The sequence below is a fragment of the Dromaius novaehollandiae genome, chromosome 12 (genome assembly GCF_036370855.1).
Source record: "Dromaius novaehollandiae isolate bDroNov1 chromosome 12, bDroNov1.hap1, whole genome shotgun sequence".
Classification (NCBI taxonomy): Eukaryota; Metazoa; Chordata; class Aves; order Casuariiformes; family Dromaiidae; genus Dromaius; species Dromaius novaehollandiae.
Genome location: NC_088109.1, coordinates 14,727,901 through 14,749,175, shown reverse-complemented (window position 1 = coordinate 14,749,175; position 21,275 = coordinate 14,727,901). Strand labels below are relative to the sequence as shown.

The following is a 21,275-nucleotide window of genomic DNA, read 5'->3' as shown; positions in this document are numbered from 1 at the left end:
CTGGGCAGTCTTCCAGCATGGCTAGTTGTGGTCTGCTCGCCTGCATCCCTCCTGGCGCAGTGCTTGGCTCCAGCACCTGAAGCCTCATTTACAGAAGAGGTGAATAACCCCAGACCATAGGAAGCCAAACCCCGCTGATAACCAGGCAGCGCAACTCATTTTAAGCCTGGTGCTAGAAATGGCCATTTTTGACCACATCACGCCCCCTTTTGGAGACCTGCCATCGGGAGGAGAGCTGGCCCGGGCACTGCTCTCCTTGGGGGGTATCGGCTGGCAGAGTGTGAAGCAAGAGCCCAGGCTGCTGGCAGTCCCCTGAGTTGTCCCAATGCACAACAGTTTTCAGGCTGCTGTGGGGTTTATATGAGGGGTATGCAGCCCTCCTACCTGAATAAGACAAGGGGAAGGACAGCCCAAGTGTCACATCTCGCAATATAAAACCTAGTTGACCCTTCCAGTCTAAGCACTAAGATTTTTACCCCTTTGCATTATGTTTAAAGATCTGAGAAGCCAATCCTGACAGCCCTGACTGTGTTATCTGCATGGACATGGGCAAAAGGCAAATATTTCCCCCATATATTCCTCATAAACTACCCCATCGATTTATCTCACCTCTGATCAGGAGGGGCCAACTGTAGGGTTGAAAAGGAAGTTTACTGTATAGGCTAATAAGGCATGAAAGAAAAACCACTTCTCTATATACCTCTCTGCTCAGGAAAAAGCTGAGACTTCCAAATTATTTTACACAGATTAGCTAGATGCCGTCAGAGCCTTAATCTAAGCAATACTGACCCAGCCTGCAATAGGACCTGTAAAGATTCAAGATTAATTCAAGATTTTTACATTGCTTCTAAAAAAATAAAAAAATAGAAGTGAACAGGTAGCCCTTGTGCTTTTGCGGGTTGGTGTTTCACGCAACCTTTTGAGCAAGCACTGTATATTTATTTAAAGTGACATTGAATCCTTAGTGTCATCACCTTCAAAATCCAATTATTTTGCTATTAATCACCATCCCTACACCATTATTCTGAGAGTGCTTAACTTAATACAGAACACATCCGCTCCCCTCAAATTCACTTTCCAAGCAGTCAGCTTTGGGCTGCCTTTCCTTGAAGATATGTTTTCACTTTGTGAGTTGGATGCAGAGCAAATTTAGGCTAGTTTATAACAGACTGCTTTCCCCAACGGTATCAGCAACTTAATGAGGCATCTCTGCAACCTTTCTGTGCTACGTGTCAACTTATGTGTCCTACAGGGAGTGTCCTCACCTGGAAAACTAGTGAATACCCAAGATAAGACACTAAAAGGACTAAGGTACCATGTCCTCCCTCCACTCCTTCCCAACAACGCTGTAATAGCCAGGCTTTTTCCCAAGTGAGTCACTGGGTAATATGGCAGGATTGTAAATTATGAGCTGTTTTCAGTTTTTAAGAAAATAACACTTGCAGTTGTGGAAATCCAGTGTCTATGTTATCAGAAGGGTTTTAACCAAGGCATAATCTGAGCTGAAGCCACCTGATCTGCATTTAACCTAACTGGAGCCTGCAGAGTAGCTGAACACTTCAATAGCTTTCAAATCACTGCATGAAGAGTGTTGTTCCTATCCTAATACTCTGGGCATGCAGGTGAAATTTAAACCAATGATAGGCTTTTCTCTACAGAAAGAAAGACCACAAGCCAGTATCCCAATGGGAAAGTCGAGGACGATGTATTGTTGTCTTATCAGTGCTTGTTTTTATTTTTCTGACCTGATCTGCATAATTCATCCCTTTTAACCTTAAAGATGTATTAAACCACAGCAGGAAAAATACAATGTAATGCCTTCCTTCCTTTCCCTCAGAGAATTATTCTCTTTCATAATCAAGGTATTTTTAGGACCATAGGTAAATACCAGGCAGATGTATCATTTCTGAATAGGCTTATCTGTACACCCACATACACACAGACACAACTAATCAACTTTTCTCTCTGTCCCAGTCTATTTATTCCCTAATGCTAATTTAGTCTTGTCCGTTGCATGTTAACTATCATATCAGGGGAGATCCTGAGTGAGTGGACTGTCTTGGATAAACAGTAGTTCCTAAAGAGTGTCTCTGACTAATAGTGATGCAAAATGAAGTTAATATAGAATGAATCAGATCCCTCCTCTGACACTGTCCAAGAACGTTGTCATTTCACTCTTGTCCTGCCTAGCAAAGCAGTGTTTCTTCCTCAAAACAAATATCCAGAATACCTCAACCCATTGCCCTCTTCCTTTCTGTCTTATTTTCTTTCATTCACAAAAATAGTACACTGTTGTATCTTAAGGACATAGGAAACTATACATTCTATCATAAGTTGCAGGATGGAGACTGAGCTGCAAAGCTGTGTGTTGGAGGAATAAGAAGTATTTATATATATTGACTAACCCAGATTCCTTATAAGTATACAATCTAAAAAAAAAAAAAAAGATGTTGACATAAAAAATTTCTAACCAAGTTTGCAGGTTTGATTTCCATTCCCTCTCCCTTTGCTCAGCTTAGGCTGAATTGTTTTATGGATGACAATATTGATTTATTTTGCTTACCTGCTTCCCCATGGCCAGAAATAAAATACTCCAAGAACACAATCAGCATGATGCCTTTATGCTGCATGGCTGTCAGTAAAATATCTGTCCTCAGTGAAGCAAAAAATAGCTGCAGAAATCTACAGGTTTGGTGCTTGCATGGCTTTTCTATATTTTCTTTCTTTCTTTCTTTCTCTCTGCTCACCTTCCTCCTAGTGTAGGGGTCGGGGCTGCTGTCTCATTCTTCTTGTTTTCGTTTGGGTCCAGAGGGTTTTTTTTTTTTTTTTTTTTTTCAGGGCTCAGATGCCTTCTGGGTGTCACCCGTACATTGCTTCCAATAAATAAATAAATAACACGGATTTTCTGCGTCTTTATCCCTCTTCATGCCGCAGGCAAGGGATGTTCACATCCTTGGCGTAGCCCCTTGAATGCACCATCGAGGGCGGGTGCGAAGCGGAGAGCTCTGCCCGGTCCGGTCCTTTGCGGTTGTTCGGATGCTATTTCGAAACTTTACTTTCTGCTCTCTGCTTTTTGCGGGGCCGCGTTTTCGGCTCTGCCTCGGTTGCCCCCGGCAGCTCTCCCTGCCGCGGGGGAGCGGCGGGGTGCGGGTGCGGCGAGCCCGGGCGCCTGGCTAGGTGCCTGCCCGGTCCCTGCTGCCCTCGCTGCCCGCGGCAGAGGGGCAGCGGGGGAGCAGAGCTGGCTGCGCTCGCCGAGAGACGAGGAGAAGCAAGTGATTTCTTGGCTCCGCGCTCGTTTTATTTTGTTTTGGTTTATTTTATCTTATTTCCCTCCTCCCTCTGCTGTCACGGAAGCCACTTCTGCCCCCCTCTAAGGGATTTGCTGCACACAGCGAGCGCCGGGGGAGAACAGCGGAAAGCAAGCCAAACGCCAGCTCGCCGGTGGCGGTGGCGGAGCCGGGGAGCGCCCGGCCGTGCCCGCCGCTGCCCCGCGGCCCCTGGCCGGCGGCTGGGCCGGGGCTCGGCGGGGCCGGGAGGGCGTCGCGCTGCGGCGGGGCGGGCGGGGGCTCCGCTGCCGGGGCGCGGGGGGACGGAGGGCGCCGGAGGGCAGGTCCTGCCCCGCAGCGCGGCGTAGGGCTTGGGTCGCCTGCCCTCCCCGGGGCTCTTCGCTTATCCCCAAGTTTTCTCCCTGCCTCCCTTTCAGCCCCTAGCACATCTCGCAGTCCGGACTGGGCAGTTCTCCTCTCTGGTCCTGTCTGGCTGCAAAGGGGATTATTATAACATGTGATCTTCTTCCTGTTCTTTATATGTGCTTTTTTTTTTTTTTTTTTTTTTTTTTTTTTTTTTTTAGGGGGGAGGAGGAGGAGGGGGCTGGCTCGGTTCCGCACCTCCTCGTCAGCTGGGCTGGTCGCTGTTGCTCTCAGATGCAGGCGGTGTTTTCCAGCCGCATCTTCTCCTCCAGGAGCCGGGGTGTGGGGGGCGTGTGTGCGTGTGTGTGTGTGTGTGTGTGTGTGTGTGTGTGTGTCTATGTGTGTGTGCGTGTGCAGGGCGGGAGCAGGCGTGCTCAGCTGGTCCCGGCTGTCCCTGCAGCACCCTCTGCCAGGCGGCCGGCACATGACACCCGCGCTGCAGCGGGGCACTGCCCGCCCCCCCGGGGCGAAGCCCCCTGCCCGGCACGGACAAGGGTGCTGCGGGGCGTGGGGAGAGGAGGGAGGCTTTGCGGCGTTTATGTGCATTACAAAGTGCTCAGCCGGACACACACGAGGGGTTTCTTTCCATCATCAAACAAAGACATGAGCTGGGACGTGCCCTGGAGGGTACCGGGCACCGCTGAAACACCTGCCTGCCCCAAAGACCTAACAACACTGGGCATGACCCTGAACTCAGATTTGCACAGGGGTAATTCCAGCACAGAGCTCCTGGCGACCCAGAAGGGCTGCAGCGTGTGGAGATCACAGTGTGAAGTGCTTAGCCCCAGAAATAATTTAATTCAGGGAGTGAATTCCCTCCTTTGCTCCATTCTCTTCAGTTTTTAAGTCAGTGTAATGCCATTAACTTCCAACTGATGTTGCAGAGGGAAGCAGGTCTGATGAGAGTCCAAATGCGGAAGAGGTTATCCTTGTGCCCACATGTGCACAGGATCACACGTTAGGGGGATATGGAGAATGTGGGTCATACAAAGAAACACAAGGAAAGATTTATTTGTCCTTGGGTTAGGACGTTTATGTAAGGCAGGGTTATTTAGCTATGCTTTGTGATAGAATTTTCTCAGTTTACCCTTATCTTCCTTTTTTATATATTTTTAATAGGAAAACCCAATAGAAACTTAAAATATGAAGGAGAGTTTTTCCTTTCTTTTTTGTCTTTGCCTTTTGTTCAAAAACAGCCAAAACACTGTATAATTGCAAGACAAAATTCTCCTGCCGTAGATGACAATCAGTGTCCTTCAGTGGGTTTGAGTGTGCCGTGTGCTCAGCTCTCCTGGGACGTTCGGAGTCTTTCAACTGAAGCATCTCCAGTGGGAGCTGGGGTTGTGCAGTATGTCCTAGAGCTAAAGCCAACGTGACATTAATGAGATGCTGTCATTTAATAACCGTGCTTTGTAGTCATTGCTCGTTGATTGATGCCTTTGTGGGAAAATGTGGTCTTTTTTTATTCCCAGGTTTTAGGCTCATTGCTAACTGGAATGTTTCTCCCAGTTAATTTCACCAGGCTTTAACAGCGGCACTTGAGAAAATTCCATGACTGGGAGTTGTAGTTCCATGGATGTAACAGAGATCAAGAAGCTGCTGGATGACTTAAACAACAGCTCAAAACAGAGAGCAAAGTTCACATTGCATTTTAAGTGGAAAGTCAAAGTTAAGCTTATTCATTTAGTTGCGATGTCTGGATGGCAGTAGCATAAGACTTTGCAGTGGTTGTTGACCATGGGATATAAAAGTGACTTAGAACTGAAAGCCTTAATTCCTCCTCACTATTATTACCTGGCTTGAGAAAACTGGTACCAGTGCTGATGAGGCTGCTATGTTTCTGGTTTAATTCTGCTAAAATCCAGGCACTCCTGTGAGCTAAGAGGAGCTAACAAGTAAGGGTAGAAATTTTGTTGTTATCGTTGACAGCCACTGTTTTCTAGCCGACAAATTGATCAGATCAGAGGAACAGCCCGTACCCAGGGGTGTCAAACAGAGAATGCCTGTCTTACTGGAACAACGTATCTGGATAGTGACATGAATCATGATGAATAGTTTTATTCAGTTCCTGTGCTATAGAAATGTAAAGGCACAGTCCTTGTGATGCCAGGCAAGGTTCATGCGCAAGACTGTCACTCTCACTAGGCAACTGGGGGAATCAACTGCTTTGGAAAGTGGCTGAATTTACTCCAGAGGGTTAGCAGAGCACCAGCTGACAAAGCACCTAGAAAATAAACAGCAAAACTGTGAATCATTCATTTTGGGGGTGGAAGGAAGAGCCAATGGCATGGCTCAGAGGGGGGAGGTGTGTCATCTGTGCCACCTGCCCTCAGTGCTTTGCAGGCCTGTTTGCAAAAGCGGGAGGACAGGCTGTCCTCTTCGAGATCACGCCGGAGTGGTGGCACATCTCAACCGCTCAGCAGGAGCTGGCCTGCACGCTTTGTTCCCCAGTCCTCGTGCCTCTCCAGTTTGCCTTTCCTTTCCTCCCAGTAATTCCACAGCAGCTATGACCAGCCTGAAGGAAATCTGTCGTGGCCTTCCTCTACACCCTCTGCCCGAAAACAGAGGCCAGAGGAAAGGAGTACCCCATGCACCTGTGAGAACCCCTAATCTCACTGCTCAGGAGAAAAAGGTAACATGGGGTTTCGTAGGGCCTCATTTGTCTTCCTTTCAGGTAAATGCAGCTCAGAGCAGCAGACCTGATTGCCTCAAATGCTTTTCTGGATGTGGGCCTAACTTTGTGGCAAATGCATTTCCTTGCTTTTTTAATTTCAGTGGATAATGGGATAAAGTACTGGGAACTCTTCAGCCTTTTTGCTTGCTTTCTTTCCCCACATATACAAGCAGTTTGATATGAGGGAGATTTGCTGCGCAACAGATTCCATGCCTTTAAGTAGCTGAACAAGAGGCCTTAGGCTCCAGTGCTGTCAATCCAGCATCATTCCTTGGCGATGGAATTATGAATGCCATCACAAGAACACTGCATATTTATGGGAGTGAAAGCTAGCCCCTCAAATACAGTAAACAAAATGTGGAGAATCAACAGCTTGGGACAAACCAGGCACACATACATATGTTTGTATCAAAGATGCAAAGATCATTTATTTTAAATGCTAGTCTGAATTTTTCTGGAATTTAGGCAAGTTTGTAAGAAGTTGGGTTAAATATTTGTCTTTAGTTGTGTAACTTTTCCTGTGTCTTTTTGTTTGAATTGTCTACGCGAGCACTAAAGTAATCATTGCATTATTTCATGCTAGAGTTAAAAAAAAAATTAGCGGCAGAAAATAATGGTTGATGGGTGGAGATCCTTAGGAATTTTGTGTGGGAGAGGAAAAGGTGGGTTCCTTAGTTTGAAAGTCTGTGCTTCATCACATATAACACCAGTTATAACATGACGTTCTGGTCAGTACACCAAAGTACCTTCTCCACTAACAAGTTGCTCACAACTTCCTTGCTTTTCGTGGGAGTTCCCCACTGGCATGAGCAGCCAAATTCTTTCAAAGTCCACTTCCACAAGCAAAGAAGAGCCCAGGCAAAGGGTAAAAAGGGGAACAGCTGTGAGATATCCAAAGAGGATTTACTGTGGCACCAGGCAGCATTCATGGCTGAGGCTGTCTGTGCCTGGGACAGCTCAGACATGTGGAAGTGTGGCTACTAAGTGTGCAGAGGGGACCGTGGTGACGGCTATGAAGATAAAGGAGCAGGGAGCGAGCTTCACTGCATGGCAGAACATTGCCAAATGTCTCCCATTTCATTCCTTATGCCTGGGTTTTGGCTAAACTCACTTTTCCCCCCAAGAGAAATCTGCTACAGCCCGTAGGAGTCCATGTTGCAGGGGAGGAGGAGGTGGTATCGCTTACAAGGATGCCAGATCCTACTGTCTACCTGGGAAGAGAATGCAGTGACAAAGCCCTCACTCCCTGTATAGAAACTGGAATAGTTTCTTGCCTCCCGTAATTGCTGCAAGGAGAGAGCTTCTGCTGGACTGCTGTTCTGGTCCCAGTCCCAGGCTACTGTCTGGCATCCTACCCTCATCTCCCCTTCTTATCTACCACATATGATAAAAGGTCATGCTTGTTGGTTTTTTTATTAGCCTGTTAAAGATTTAAAAGCTTCCTTGCTGATTTATTTTACTCTTAATCTTCCACCTTAAACTCTTAACAGGTTTAGAGGCTCAGCTGGTATTTATTGTATATCTGAAAGGCCAAATCTCTTTTTTTACGAGGTGTTCCATGCTTAGAAAAGGTTGTCTGTTTGCAAGGTGGTGTTTAAGCCTTGAGACAAGCTTCCAGATACTGTTGGCAGTGTGTAGTGCTGAGTATATAGCAAGGCTTGTCTTTCCATATGACACTGCATTCATTTTCTAGTTAAAGTGCTCATAGGAAGCCTTGACAGAAGTTAATAGTGCTTTGCTAGTTCCTTTCAGTAAGGATCTGTCCCTCTGTTCGTCTGCCTTCATTCTAATTTTACTCTTTTTTACAGTAGTATACCTTAGCACTGTCAATATTTTTTTTTGGGGGGGGGGGCCTCCTATAAGTGAAATTTATCAAAATCTGTGTGTTTTGGGGCCTGCTGAAGAGATATATAATTCTTCCTATCATACCAACCTTAATCTCTTTGGATAAATCAAACCATTTCTCAGAACTGATTTTGTTTATATGTTTCCTGAGTTCTCTTCCTTCTGCATTCTTTGCCTGGGGCCTGAAACAGCCGCATCCTCTCTCTTTCCCTTCCCGGATCAGGAAATGCTAGCTTTTTGTTTCTCAGCTTCTGTATCTCAGTATAAATATGTCGCAAATAACTTACCCCTAAAACCTCATGCCTGGTGTGTCCTTTGCAAAGCAAGGACATTGCATACTCATTGACCTTCTAGTAAAGCTGGCACAACTTGGGAGGAATATACACTTGTCAGTGTTGCTTAGAATCAGAAAAAAATGACATTTCCTTATCCATGTATTGGTTTCCTTATGTGTCTTTGAGTCCAATCATGTTACAGCCTTCTTCCTACCCCAACATAATTATCTCTAACCTGATTGCAATATCTTAATTTGTGTTCCTATGTCTGGGCCCTGAGGGCACTAATAGGCCTTTAACAGCCCTGACCAGTCTCACCTGGGGGCCCCACCCACACCATGGCCCCAGGGGCTCCATTTAAGCTCAGTCCTGGACTGTCACTCCTTCTTGAGCTATGTGGTAGGGGTACTGGTTCCTAGCTCAGCCACAGCTATACCTGTTCCTGGCTGTAGCCTCATTGATCTGGACCCCAGCCTGCAGACTATCTTCCCAGCTTGACCTTGGATCCGCCTTGTCACTGTGGACTGGCCTAGTCATCTCTGGGCTGTGTCTGACTGGTTACTGTCATCAGACCTGATCCTGGCTTGCATTCTTGACTTGAGTTTGGACCTACCTCATCACCACAAACTTTCCTGATGATCTGGACTCTTGGTTGAACCTGGCTGCCACTGCTACCCTGCCTTGCTCTCCTTGCTGTGGGATAGAGCCCTGGCTGGTGAGGCCTCTGCCCTTCTGGCTGTGTTTTGCCTTGGTTTCCTGTTCCTTAGGAAGAAGCCAGCCCTTGCTTCTCCCTGACATTCTGGTATAAAGAGTTAAAAATTGGAGCTGGAAGTGTTGCAGAGTTGCATAGCACCTGAAGATCTGGTTGACCTTACTGGTGAAGAAGGAGGATGCTTGCCCTTGATGGTTGCTTTATGCAGCTGGAAATCAGGCCACTTTTGAAAGTTTATATATGGATTGGGAAGGTCAGCTGTTAGCTCCTGTTTTAGAAAGTTTTGGTGATAAAGAACTGAACTTTCACAGCCAGTGGGGCATTTATAGCAATGGCTGGTCAGAAATTGCCATGCTTACTTTCTAATTGAGCTGGTCTGAACTGAGATCTGTCCAGGGAAAATAACAAATGAAACAACAACATCTTACTGTTACTGGTTAGAGAATAGTTCTGCCAATGATTCTGGGCCTGGATATCATCAGATGTGAGACAGGTGGGAGGCAAGAAATATCTTCACTGGGAAAAGACAGGAGAGCTAATATGGAGGCTGTTGAGCTGATCACTTGCTTTTTATGCTTTACTTTCCCCTTAGTAAAGAGGTAGGCTGCAGATCTTGGTATTTGTGAAGTGTCTTGAGATCCTTAAATTGGAAGTCCTTATAATGTTGTTTGGAAGGAAAATGAATGCCATTCATTCTGAAGAGGCACCAGCTCTTCAACAAGAACCAATTAACAAGAGGCTGATTTGATTTCTCAAGAGACTCCCATGACAAAGATAAAGTTGATTGACTGAAGCAGGGTTTCATAGACTCTTTTGACTACCTCCTGTTGATGTTGATGAGTTCTGACTTTTGATTAAATGGCAGCAGGATCATGTTTTGCTGTGTGAATTCCAGTAAGTACAAAAAGAGAGTCTACTAGTGAGAGCTTAAACAGAAGAACTAAGCATTAGATCCACTTGGCAGATCTGAGAGGAAGACTTTGTGTCAAATACTTGCATTGTGCTGAGCTGAATCAGAGACTCTCCACAAATTCATGGTGGGATTTGCAAAATGACCAAACAGGTTCAGGAGTATAACCACCATTGATTTTTCAAATTCCAATGAACTCTGAACCTGATTTTCAGAGCTGCTAAGAACATGCAGCTTAAGCTGCTGTGAGTGAAAACTAGGAACAGGAATAACACCTGAGTGTCAAGCCCACAGTATCTAAAATTTACCCATTATGGGTAAAATTAATCCTATATAAAGGTTAGATTAATATTTGATATGGTTCCTTAATGAAACTTAAGGAATAGGTGGCCTTGTATTGCCTTTCCACAAAAGCATGATCAGCCTATTTGAATTTGGTCCCTGAGTGCCTTTCTGAGGTTATTTGGTTTATGATTCAGTAATGAATACACAAAATTCATCCAGATACATGTGGCAAATAGCTTTTCATAAGCCAGTCAGGCTCCATCTAACCAATTTCAAGTGTCCTAGCTCTCCTATTAAGAGGCTCTTTCAGAATCTTATATTTAAACTCTTCTAATTTGAAGACTGTTTCTTCATGGCTAATTAATAGCTATTTATTCCTCTTCCAGCATTTCCCTGAAGTGCCTTCCTGCTTTGACATTTATCCTGCAGTGAGACAGCAATCAAATGCCACCTTTGTTCTTTTAGGCTAAACAAGCCACAGTCTTAGTCTCCTTTTATAAAATCAGCACTCTATTGTCTACACAACCCAGGAGCCCTTCCTGCCCTTCGTGTAGCATCAGAATTCATGTTTCTTTAATGCTTGCATCATCAAAATTCAGGCTTCTGTTAACATGGAACACTAATAGGACAGAGGATCTGTTTAAGTGAATTTGTTTGAAAATGCAAACAGATTTTGCTTGCTCTTATTTTTTGGGTAAATACAAAAATTCATTATAATAGAAATAAAACACTGATCAAAGCCTGGGTCATCCTTGCCAGACTGGAAACAAAATGTTTTCATCCTGATCATTCTCTGTAGTTCTCATAGGCAGCCAAAATTCCAAATGTGGCAACATTTTTTTCATTTCAACAGGCAACACTCTTTTGTTTCTTTTGTAGAACTTAATTTTGTTGTTACAAGGGATGTAGCATTTCATTGTCACTTTAGAAATTTTTCAGAGCTAAAATTCTGATGGCTGCTTCACTCAAAAATACTGACTTTGAAAAACCTCTCGTGTTTTGTCACAGGGTAAATGTAGCTGGGGTTTTTGTTAGCTTGGTGACATTCTCTTGAAAAATGGCTGCCTATCTTTGTGAAGAATAATCAGGTGGTATTTGAAGATGGAATTTGCATTTGCTAGCCTGGTAAACAGATTTTTTTTCCCCTTGTCATTCTCTGTGTGAAATGGCAAATTTCATTGCAGGGTTTTACAGGTCTGATCCTCATCTGGTGTAAATCAGCATAGCTTTGCTGATGCAAAAGCATCTGACCTGTGTGTGTTCAGTAGTAAGCATGCCAACAAGAACACTCTCTAAGGGGTATTTTTAGACTTAGAAATACTGTTCTATGTGCTCTAAGGTATGTGGGACCAGCAGTTTCGGGTGATGAAGTAGCTGGAGAACTCTAGCCATGAGGTCCAAACCATGCTTATGTTGAATCAACAAGAGGTTCATCACTGAGCCAAAATGAGGGCTTTGTAGAGCTTTTTGTGACTTCTTGTCAGGGTATTTTTTTTCTCTCAGAAAAGTAAAGAAAGTGAAGATACCTAGACTGGAGGGTTCTAGATGCTTTGTTCTAATCTGTTTCCTGTATTACAACCCACCCCTTTGCTTCCTCCAGAAAATACTTGCTTTCATGAGTCTGAACTGCCAACAGCAGGTGCTTCAAGCATGGGGAGTACTCAGCCCTCTCCAAAACTGAGTTTTCTTGGTTAGGATCTTACCAGATGTAGAAGCAAACTTGATTTCCTTCTGCCCTCGCCCAGTCCTTCCAATCAGCTTAATGAAGCTGTGAAATTTTGCATAGTTTGTGAACCTCTTCAACTAAGAGTTGTTTGAATAGTGCTGCCATTTGTAGGGGAATTTATAAGGTCGTTTAGTATCTTTGCATGCAGTTGGCTTTTTAAAAGATTACAAAAATCTTTATTCTCATTATGGTTTTAAACAAATGGAACATGAAATGTGCAGACATGATTGTTACTAAAGATAGTAACTTATTTATGGTTTCTTTCATCCAAAAGGATGAAATGTACTTTGCAAACTATGGGTAATGTCTTTGAAAGCAATAGAGAGTATAAGCCTCTTACTATCATATGCAGAATTTAATTGAGTGCTTACTAATCACTTTACCTAATTTGGAAGTGATGCATGTAGCATCAATAAAATAGTGTAAACTGCCACCTTCTGCAGTATATTAGGATGCTACATGTAGTGAATCTTTATCTAATAAAACTTAGCCCAAAAACATCTTCATCTGTGACCAAGTCACATAATGCAGGGCCAAAATCCCTTACTTGAATGGCAAGTACAGTAGGATCTTCAGTGTCTCTAGGAGTTCAGGCTCTCAGATTAATGATTTCTGAACATTTTTCTTGGTAGCTCAGTGCCCCCTAGCACTGTGAGAGGGAATTTGCCCATTTCTGATCTACAGGATTGAGTGCTACCTAACAAACCTCCAAAATCTCTCACTACGGAGTTGGGGCCAGGCGGGGAAGGGTAGGCCACCCTATAGTCAGCAATTAATCTACAAGGAAAGATGCAGATGGAGACATTTCAACAGTAAAGCAGGAATGGTTGCTCCCCTGATATGAGCTTGGCCTTTAAAAATCATCACTGTATTATCCTGGGCAGGTTTCCAGCTGAGTCTGCTTAAAGTTCAGGGCCATCTGCTTACCTGCATTTCTCTTACCTTGTTTTGTGTGTGTGTGTTTGTGTGTCTTTTGCTTTTTTTGGCAGCTGGCTTTGCGGAATGCCTTGCGTTATTTCCCACCTGAAATACAAAAGATACTGGCGCTGGAATTTGCCGAAGAACTCAGGCTGTATGGACATATATATATGTACAGATTCTTTCCAGATATTGAGATGAGGTAAGGGCTAGAGCATTCAGAATTTGTTGCATTTGCTTGGTGTTTGCTTACCAGCTCTCACCTGTGGAAGTAACCTTTGAATAGAGACACCACTGCATCCTGTTTTATCTCTTGCAGAAGTCATGTCATGACATTAACAAAATGTATCAGCTGAATAAATCAGGTGTCCTGTGTGTCACTAGAGACAGTGGTTTCATTTCCAATGAGTGTAACTCAGTGTTTCGGGATGCTTTTCTGTAAAGCTACATAACAGATTCTTCATCCTCCAGATTTTGTCCTGCCTCTTTCTGTGTCAGAGTTCCACGGAGCCACTCAGGAGACACTCCGCACCCTTCTGGATGGTCCCTGGCAGGGTCAGGACGGTCTTGCTGCACACTGTAAAGCTCAGCATCACTCACACAGTGTTACCTGTGCAGTGTGTGTGCATACAATCAAGATGTACCGGTCTCAGCAGTCTGCCAAGTCACCCAGAAGGGGTTGTGCGGTGTCCTATGTTGTAACACCAGCTTTGTCCTACAAGAGAAGATTACCACATGCCATGAGCCTCTTTAGAACTGTCCCAAATGCACTGAAATGTGAGCCTTAAAATTTCAAGGGACCAGTCTTTATTTGACCTCTAATTGCAACCTGGACAGAAAGTCTGCAATAGTCCTGAGTTCCTGTAAGTCAAATCTTGGCTGAGCCAAGAGGGAAGATCATATGACTGGATGGCTTAGGACCTGCTGTGAGTGGCTGGTTGCTCTTCAGCACCACAGAGAAGGCTTCCTGGGCTTAAAAGGGATGCTGCATGTTCTTCAGTCCTTGGAGCCTGTCTCTGACCTTGGTTTGTAATATGCTGGGCTTGTTGCCTGATGGTTTTGGAGCATTGCTTCATTGTGGGGCTAGTGAGGCTAATGTTTGTGAAGCAGAATAGTTTTGGTGAGGGCTGCCAGGAGCCAGCTACTTTTTTTTTTTTTTTTTTTGACTGATTGATTCCTTTTTGCATCCAGCAGGGGCCTGGTTAGTGTCTAAGAAATCTGAATAAAACAAGCAACTGAAAAGCACCCTAATTTGCAAAAATGAATATATTTCTGTGCTGTCCATGCTAGTGTGCGGTCAGCTCTTGCAGAATTCAGCTATGGGGAGACTGGAAAGATATTGCAGTGCTGGACTTCAGAGGAGCTGAGTCCTAAAGTAGAGATGAGATTGGATGAGACAATCCACCAGCTGATTTCCATTGCTGGCATCAGTGACTCTTTGACAGATTCAAATATTTTTTTCATAGTTTGTATCTATTTCTTTGCCCACCCTTCCTAATAGCTTCTTAGAGCCTTAGAGATTAAGTAAATGCCTTTTGTTCTTTGTAGTCTATTGGTATTTGGTTTTGTTTTATATTTCCAAGAGAGCACGGTCCAGCTTTTTTCTGTTTCATTTAACACCCTCGTTCCCTTATCAGCACTCTGTTAGCTAATACCTGAACATGGTGTTGGTTATGTTCTGAGTAGTCTCATATGGAAGTAACTCCTTTTGATGAACTGGTATCATATTCTACCGAAATCCTGTTATTTTATCACCTTAAACTTAGAAGAAAAAACCCACTAGCAACAAAAATGTATTTTGAACAATTCATATGCTTTTCCTCTCAGTTTGGCAGTGACTGCAAGGCATTTATTTTAGTATCCTGATGTAAATAGCTAGGATAATGCATATAGGACCATGGGAGGAGCCCATTTGCTAAATCTATTCAATATACACTTCAGATCTTGGCTCAGGAGCTGGGCAGCAGATGTCTGACTCTTTTGTAGTTGGCGCTCTTTAGCCTAACCTTTTCAGTGTAACTATCTTCCCCATATAAAGCAAATGTCCAGCAATTGAGGATCTGTGGGTCAATAAAAGGACGATGATTTAGGAAATGTCAAATGATGCTATCTACCATCAGGAATTTCTAGTGTCTGTGATAACGTTGCTGCTTATGTAGAGGGAAAGAGCAAAAGAGTGAAACTTTTGATTAATGGTTATACTTATTTTTGGTATGAGACCCTAGAGGCCTCCAGACAATTGTACTAAGGCCTGTACAAACACATAGCAAAGAGATTGTCTCTGCCCTGAAGAGTGACAGTGTAACTGTAAGACTACAAGTTTTAATACAATTTGATACAAGAAATAGATGGTGGAGGAGAAGATAAGTGAGGTGATTGCAGCAGCTGCCCTGAAAGTACATCAGTGCTAGGAAACCTGACTCAAAAACAGCTTTGTGAAGGTTTCACAAACACCTCAAACTTCTGGATGAAATGCATCTAATGTAGTTTTTTTTTAAAAAAAAAACAAAAAACCAAAAAACCCACACAGATTTCTTCTAACTAGTTATGTCTTTGAGAGCTGCTTTGGGACTGAAATTCAAACTGGATGTTTTTCTCCTCTGATAGGATCTTAAATAACAAGGCTGCTGAGCCTGAAAGCAGCTTCCACTGATGCCATTTTCCTTGGTGTTGCAGGATGTAGCTGCTTGGCCTGGCAGCTGGGATACAAAGACCAGTTCAAACATGCTCCAAATAGTCCAGGCTAAGAAGCAGAGAGAACTCATGGCCACCACAAAAAACCTGATTTGTCTGTACACATCACTTCAGATTTGCACTTTCTCCTTTTAGTTTTTTTCCTTCCCTTCTAAATAAAACCTTGTAACTCAAGGCAATTTGACATTCAGAGATATTTCTGTGGGGTATTTTGTTGCTGTTGTCTTTATCTGTGAGTTGAAATCTCTCTCTGAAGTTTGGTGGATACTGTTTCAGGGCGTACCCCATAGAAGAATATCCTTGCAAGACCAAATCAGCTGCTGCTATTATGCTGATGATCATGAATAATCTGGATCCCTCAGTGGCTCAGGTAAGGCACAGTGAAAATAAGGAAGCTGGAAAGTATTCAGATGATAGAAGCAAGCCCGCAAGTTACTTCTTGTATATGCTTGTATAATAATTGAAAAATGTAGACATATGGGTGAAATTAACCTCCGTGCAGATGATCCTCCCTCCAAACCTTAAGTCGGATTTTAGTTGTTCGTTAGCCTTTTGCTGATTCTGTGCCCTGAGGTACGTGCCAGTCCTTCTATATGTGGAGTTGGCTGCTCTGTGTTAGCTAAGCAGGCTGATTTCAGTAGTGCCCCACTTTTCAGTATGATATGGCAGAATGATTATTTCTGTGAGGCTAGACCTGAAGGGGATGTGATTATACATCTCTCTTGCTCTCTTCTTGTGGGCTATGCTATGATTGCTGGGGCTTGGGGTCTTTTGTATTAAGTTCTTAGATTTGCTACTCTATGTAGATTTTAATTCTGTACTGTGGGCCCTGGTCCTGGCTCTAACTTCTGAGGCCTCCTGTAATGCTAATGAGATGTCTCCAGCTCCCATCGTGTACAGGAGCTTGACCCTCTGTAAAATAGGTAGAGTTCAGCTCTTAGTGTGTTGCTTCTACAACAAATATTAAAAAGATGTTGATACTTTCTGCAGCTTTGAAAACTCATCTCTCAAGGACAGATTTATTAGAGGGTTACAGGACCAAAGTCCCTCCTTACAAGCACTACCCAGTGTAATGCATTTGTTGCACAAATGGCAAGGGAGAGGCCATAAAACCCTGCCCTGCTGGTCCTTGGCCCTTTCAGCAGCAAATGCCGGTGGCAATCTGACTGTGAGATCACTCAGACCCTATTCAACAGAGTTTTCTGGGATGTCTGTTACAGAAACTGCAACCCAGAAATAACTTTGTAGCATTTGGCATCACTGAAATACCATTACAACAATAAAAAACATTTTAAGATTTTTTTTTTGCTTAAACTACTACTTTTATGATGGTATTTTCTGATTTCAAGAATCTGGAGAGTGTTGATGCAATAAGCTGTAGTGAAGATCTGTAACTGAGATTTTTTCTTTTTTCTTCTAAAAGCAGGATATACTCTGGAACATTTCCAGAAATTGCTTGCTTTAATATTGTTAAATTCCTTTTCTCAGTTTCCCCAGGAGCTTGTCACTTACGGAGGAAATGGGCAGGTCTTCAGCAACTGGGCGCAGGTAGGACACAGTTACTTTTGTAACTTGTTTCATAAAACTCATTTCACCCTCCCCCAAGCACATTCTGCTTAGGCAGAGTTTGTGATAATTCTTGGCAGTCATTGTCTCAAAATACTCCAAAACATCCTGTCTGGATAGATGAATGCTCAGTTATGAACCGCATAAAAGCGGAGAGCTTTATTTGGTAAGAAGAGCACAGACAGCCCAGTAGAAACAATGCAGTATAAAAGTATCAAGCTGTGTATGATGATGTAAAGAACAGTTCTATATTTTTTTCTCTGATGCCTTTGCATGTGCCTCTATTTTGCACAAATAATTTTAGAGGCAAACTGAATTCTAGGAAACAAAGTATATCTTTTGTTTGCTTGTTTCTGGTACTTTTACAACGTATTTCAACAAGTAATGGGATAAAAAATATGGATTTGATTTAAGAAAGACAAAAGGAATTTGATTTAAGATTTTTATCCTGAGTCATCTTCCAATCAAATCACAGATTAGCTGTAAACGTTTGTGCTTACTGGTCAGATCTTAGTGTACTTTACTTTCACGTCTAGGAACATTACCCACCGGACATTCTCAGAGATTGGAGGTAAAGGCCTGTCTAAAATCTGAGCTAGGCTGTCTAAGGTGTGGTTGTATCATCCTTCTCTATCAAAAAATAACACTAAAAACACTTGCTTTAATCCAAATACTGCAAAATGCATGTGGGGGAACTTAAGTGTTACCTTTTATGAGTTCAGTTTATTCTCTCAAGACCAGTCTGGGTCTGGATGCTCTACAGGTGTGTGGTGGCAGGAGGAACATTCAATGAACAACCATCCTGGGCCTCTGTAGACAGCCAGGCACAAATTCAGTTGTGAATGCTGAAAGCACATCATCCCTGCAGCCTTTGGCATTATGCTCCAAGGCCATGGGGAGGGGACAGGTGGAGATGTGGCAGTGAGTTTTGCAGCGTGGGACAAATATGGCACAGGTAGAAAGCTGCATCATCCTGAAAGCTAGCGTCACTCCTGAAGGCTGGGAAGATCCTGAGTTCTTCTGTAAGGTTAAATAACTGAAAGCAGATCTACAGTGCCAACTTCTTTCTTAAGGGATGATGTATGGACCTTGTTGTGGCTTTACCTAAATTTGGCTTCCTGTTTAAAAAAAAAAAAAAAAAAAAGCAAGCAAATCTAACTTGTAAATGAGATTCCCAGTTAGGGAGAAGTAATGGATTTCTGACCATAGCACAGGACTGTGAGACCTGGGTTTTTGTCCCCATTTGACTGTGCTTTTCATTTGTGGCTAAGAGAACTCAGGCTTTAGTTTCCTAATCTATTAAGTGGGAGTTTAATGGAAATCTTAGGTGGCTTTTGAGGCAAAACTGTTCTAACCCTTTGAAAGAAAGGTACCACAGCAATGCACAACCTTTCTTTATTCTGTGTATGGAATACCTTGCACGAAGGTTTTACAGCGGTTTTGGTGTGAGCAGTGCCAGCAGCTCATATAGTAGCATTAATATGCTGACATCCCTTAGGCAGATGTTTCACTACAAAGTGAAATGGAAGCACTGCCAAGTTCAGAAATATTATCTTTTCCCTTGTTCTCATGGAGGTTAGATGGAGCTGTGACCTGCAGTTGTTTCACAGCAGAACAAACAATACCTTTTTGTTTCTGCTTACTTAGAGCAGCAATCACATGAATGATTCAGTTATGGTGGAACGTTTTGTTCTTTGTTTATGCCTTGAAAACAACACACTTTTTGTCAGTTTATGTCATTGCAAAATTCCCAGTGAAAAGGTTGAGTTTCATGTATATCTTCCACAAAGTCCTGTGCTTTCTTCTGAATAATTTTCTAAAGAAAGGACAATGTCTAGAGCTAAATTTCCCCTTACCAGCTTTGCCAGCCTCAAGACAACAGAACTGCATTTTATGTATAGTTCTTTGATCTAGGAAAGGCAGACTAGATCTTTCTTTTGAGACCCTCATTGATTCTCTTTCAAAAGTTGCTTGGTTGTATATAAAATGCAGCTAGATCTAACTATCTTTCAGCTTTTCATTTTGTTGCACCTTTTTCCCAGCTTGCTAAATTCAGTCTGTTAGCTGTTCTGCCCTGGGACAAGAATTTCACTATTCAATGCTTTTCATAAAAACAAAAACAAAACAAGAAAAAGAAAAGCAAGAAAGTAACTCTTTCCTGCCTGAATTAGCTTGTTAAGCTCAGCTTGGAAATTGGTTGGGTCAGGAGGAACTGGCTTCAAATCTGTACCATTTTTACTTCAGATTAAAGACACAACCACAGAGGTCAAGTGTCCATTGCAACTGGTTTGCTGCTAATTTGTGGATAGCATGGCTGTGTCTTTGATCAGCAATTCTGTCCTACTCAAAACTTACTTTTTATATCTCTACAGAAACTTTAGTTTCAGCCTATTGTTGAATTTTGATATTCCATGGCAAAGTTGCTCCCAGGTCTAATTATCATGTACTAAAACTCCCGTGGAATATAATGGGCTTTGTAATAGACAGTAATGCATGTGAGTTAACTCTTCAGGCCGTTTAGAATGTCCAGTTCTGCTTTTTGGCATAGATCAAGATTAACTATTGAATTATGAACATGAAGGTGAGAGGTGTTTTTATATATTTAAATATATTTACACGCACGTACATATACTTTCACGCGCACACTCTCATGGTTGCATCAAGGGCTGTCTTTGTCCATAATGAAAGCTGATTTTTTTAAGATGAAAATTTTTCATTTTTAAGTGCACATTTTAATGATGATTTACCAAAAGTATGACAAGCACCAGAAGATGCTGAATTATCTATTTTGAGTTAGGATCAACAATATGCATGGGTATTTTAATTGGCTTTTTTTTTTTTTTTTGAGTTTGGCTTTGGAAACATTGCCAGAGAAGTGCCAGATCCAAATGGTTAACATCAAGATAAAATTAGAACAGCTCTAAAAATGATGCATTAAAATGCTAACAAAACATTTCTGGGGTTTGTACTGGTGAAAGTATTCTGGAGCTTATTCAGACCTTTTGTAGTTGGTGATTTATGTTTCCTGCTGAGTGATGTCCCTTAATGGACTTTATTAAAAGCAAGAATGGGATGAGAGCTCTGGCTCCTATTCCATATACAAATACACCTTGTTATCTCTGTAGCTGCCTTCATACTCAAAGCTTGGGAGATTCATGAAGAAACATCATTGCAAGATGGAAATGGATTCACTTGTTCTCATTGGTTTCCCTTTCAGTTCTGGTTGGTCATGCACTATTTGTCAGAGATGACTGAAGAGCAAACATTAGTAATGTACAGCGGACATCCTCTGGGACTCTTTCCCAGCTGTCAGTATGCGCCTCGATTAATCATTACTAATGGCATGGTAGGTATTTGCATCTTGTTTTCTTTTTCCTCCTCTTCTGTTCAGTTTTCATGTGTTTGCTGAATTAAGACATTATTGGTACTATCTCAACTTACAATAGCACACAGGAGAATCTGTGATCCAAATTCTGCATTGTTTATTCCAATTCAGTCCCCCTTACCTGAAGTGTGCTGAACTGCAGTGATGGAGAGAATGAACAATCCTGTCCTGATCGGAGGACTTCTGCTCTGACTGAGCCTGATCTGTACATGCTCTTGACTAAAACAGTTCAGCCAGGCTCACTTTGGAGGATGTAAAAGCCCTCAATAGGCAAACAGCTGATTGTTGATTAGATATTCAGATAGCTGGACTGCTTTGCTCTGAAGGCAAGCTGGACAATTGGACCTACTGGTCCCTTGCCAATTTTCTGGGCCATTCAATGCCACTCTCTCTGTGGGCTAGTCTTGGGCCTAGAAAAATGCTTTCCTTGAGACTTGCATGACCATTGTGTTGCCAGAAAGACCAGACAGTTCTTTCATAATACTGGAATGTGTGGAATAAAACACCTGCCTTACTTCTAGTTTTACTCTGTGTGTGACCATAATTACAGAATTTGGCCTGTGGAAAATATCTGCTTAAATCTCTAATTTATTTAT

General features: G+C 42.8%; 2 protein-coding genes across 2 annotated transcripts in view; one reads left to right on the top strand and one right to left on the bottom strand.

Annotated features, from left to right (window-relative positions):
• Nucleotides 1-3,459, bottom strand: part of LOC112979173 (netrin-4-like) — a 57,861-nt gene extending 54,402 nt beyond the window's left edge. Inside the window, exon 1 of the mRNA XM_026093123.2 lies at nt 2,564-3,459. Coding sequence (XP_025948908.2) covers nt 2,564-2,630 — 67 coding nt within the window. The 5' untranslated portion in view covers nt 2,631-3,459. The remainder of the gene's footprint in view (nt 1-2,563) is intronic.
• A 2,576-nt stretch (nt 3,460-6,035) lies between these two features.
• UROC1 (urocanate hydratase 1) overlaps nt 6,036-21,275 on the top strand; it is a 45,503-nt gene continuing 30,263 nt past the window's right edge. Inside the window, exons 1-5 of the mRNA XM_026093122.2 lie at nt 6,036-6,321; nt 13,106-13,236; nt 16,005-16,098; nt 17,217-17,276; nt 20,512-20,640. Coding sequence (XP_025948907.2) covers nt 6,196-6,321; nt 13,106-13,236; nt 16,005-16,098; nt 17,217-17,276; nt 20,512-20,640 — 540 coding nt within the window. The 5' untranslated portion in view covers nt 6,036-6,195. The remainder of the gene's footprint in view (nt 6,322-13,105; nt 13,237-16,004; nt 16,099-17,216; nt 17,277-20,511; nt 20,641-21,275) is intronic.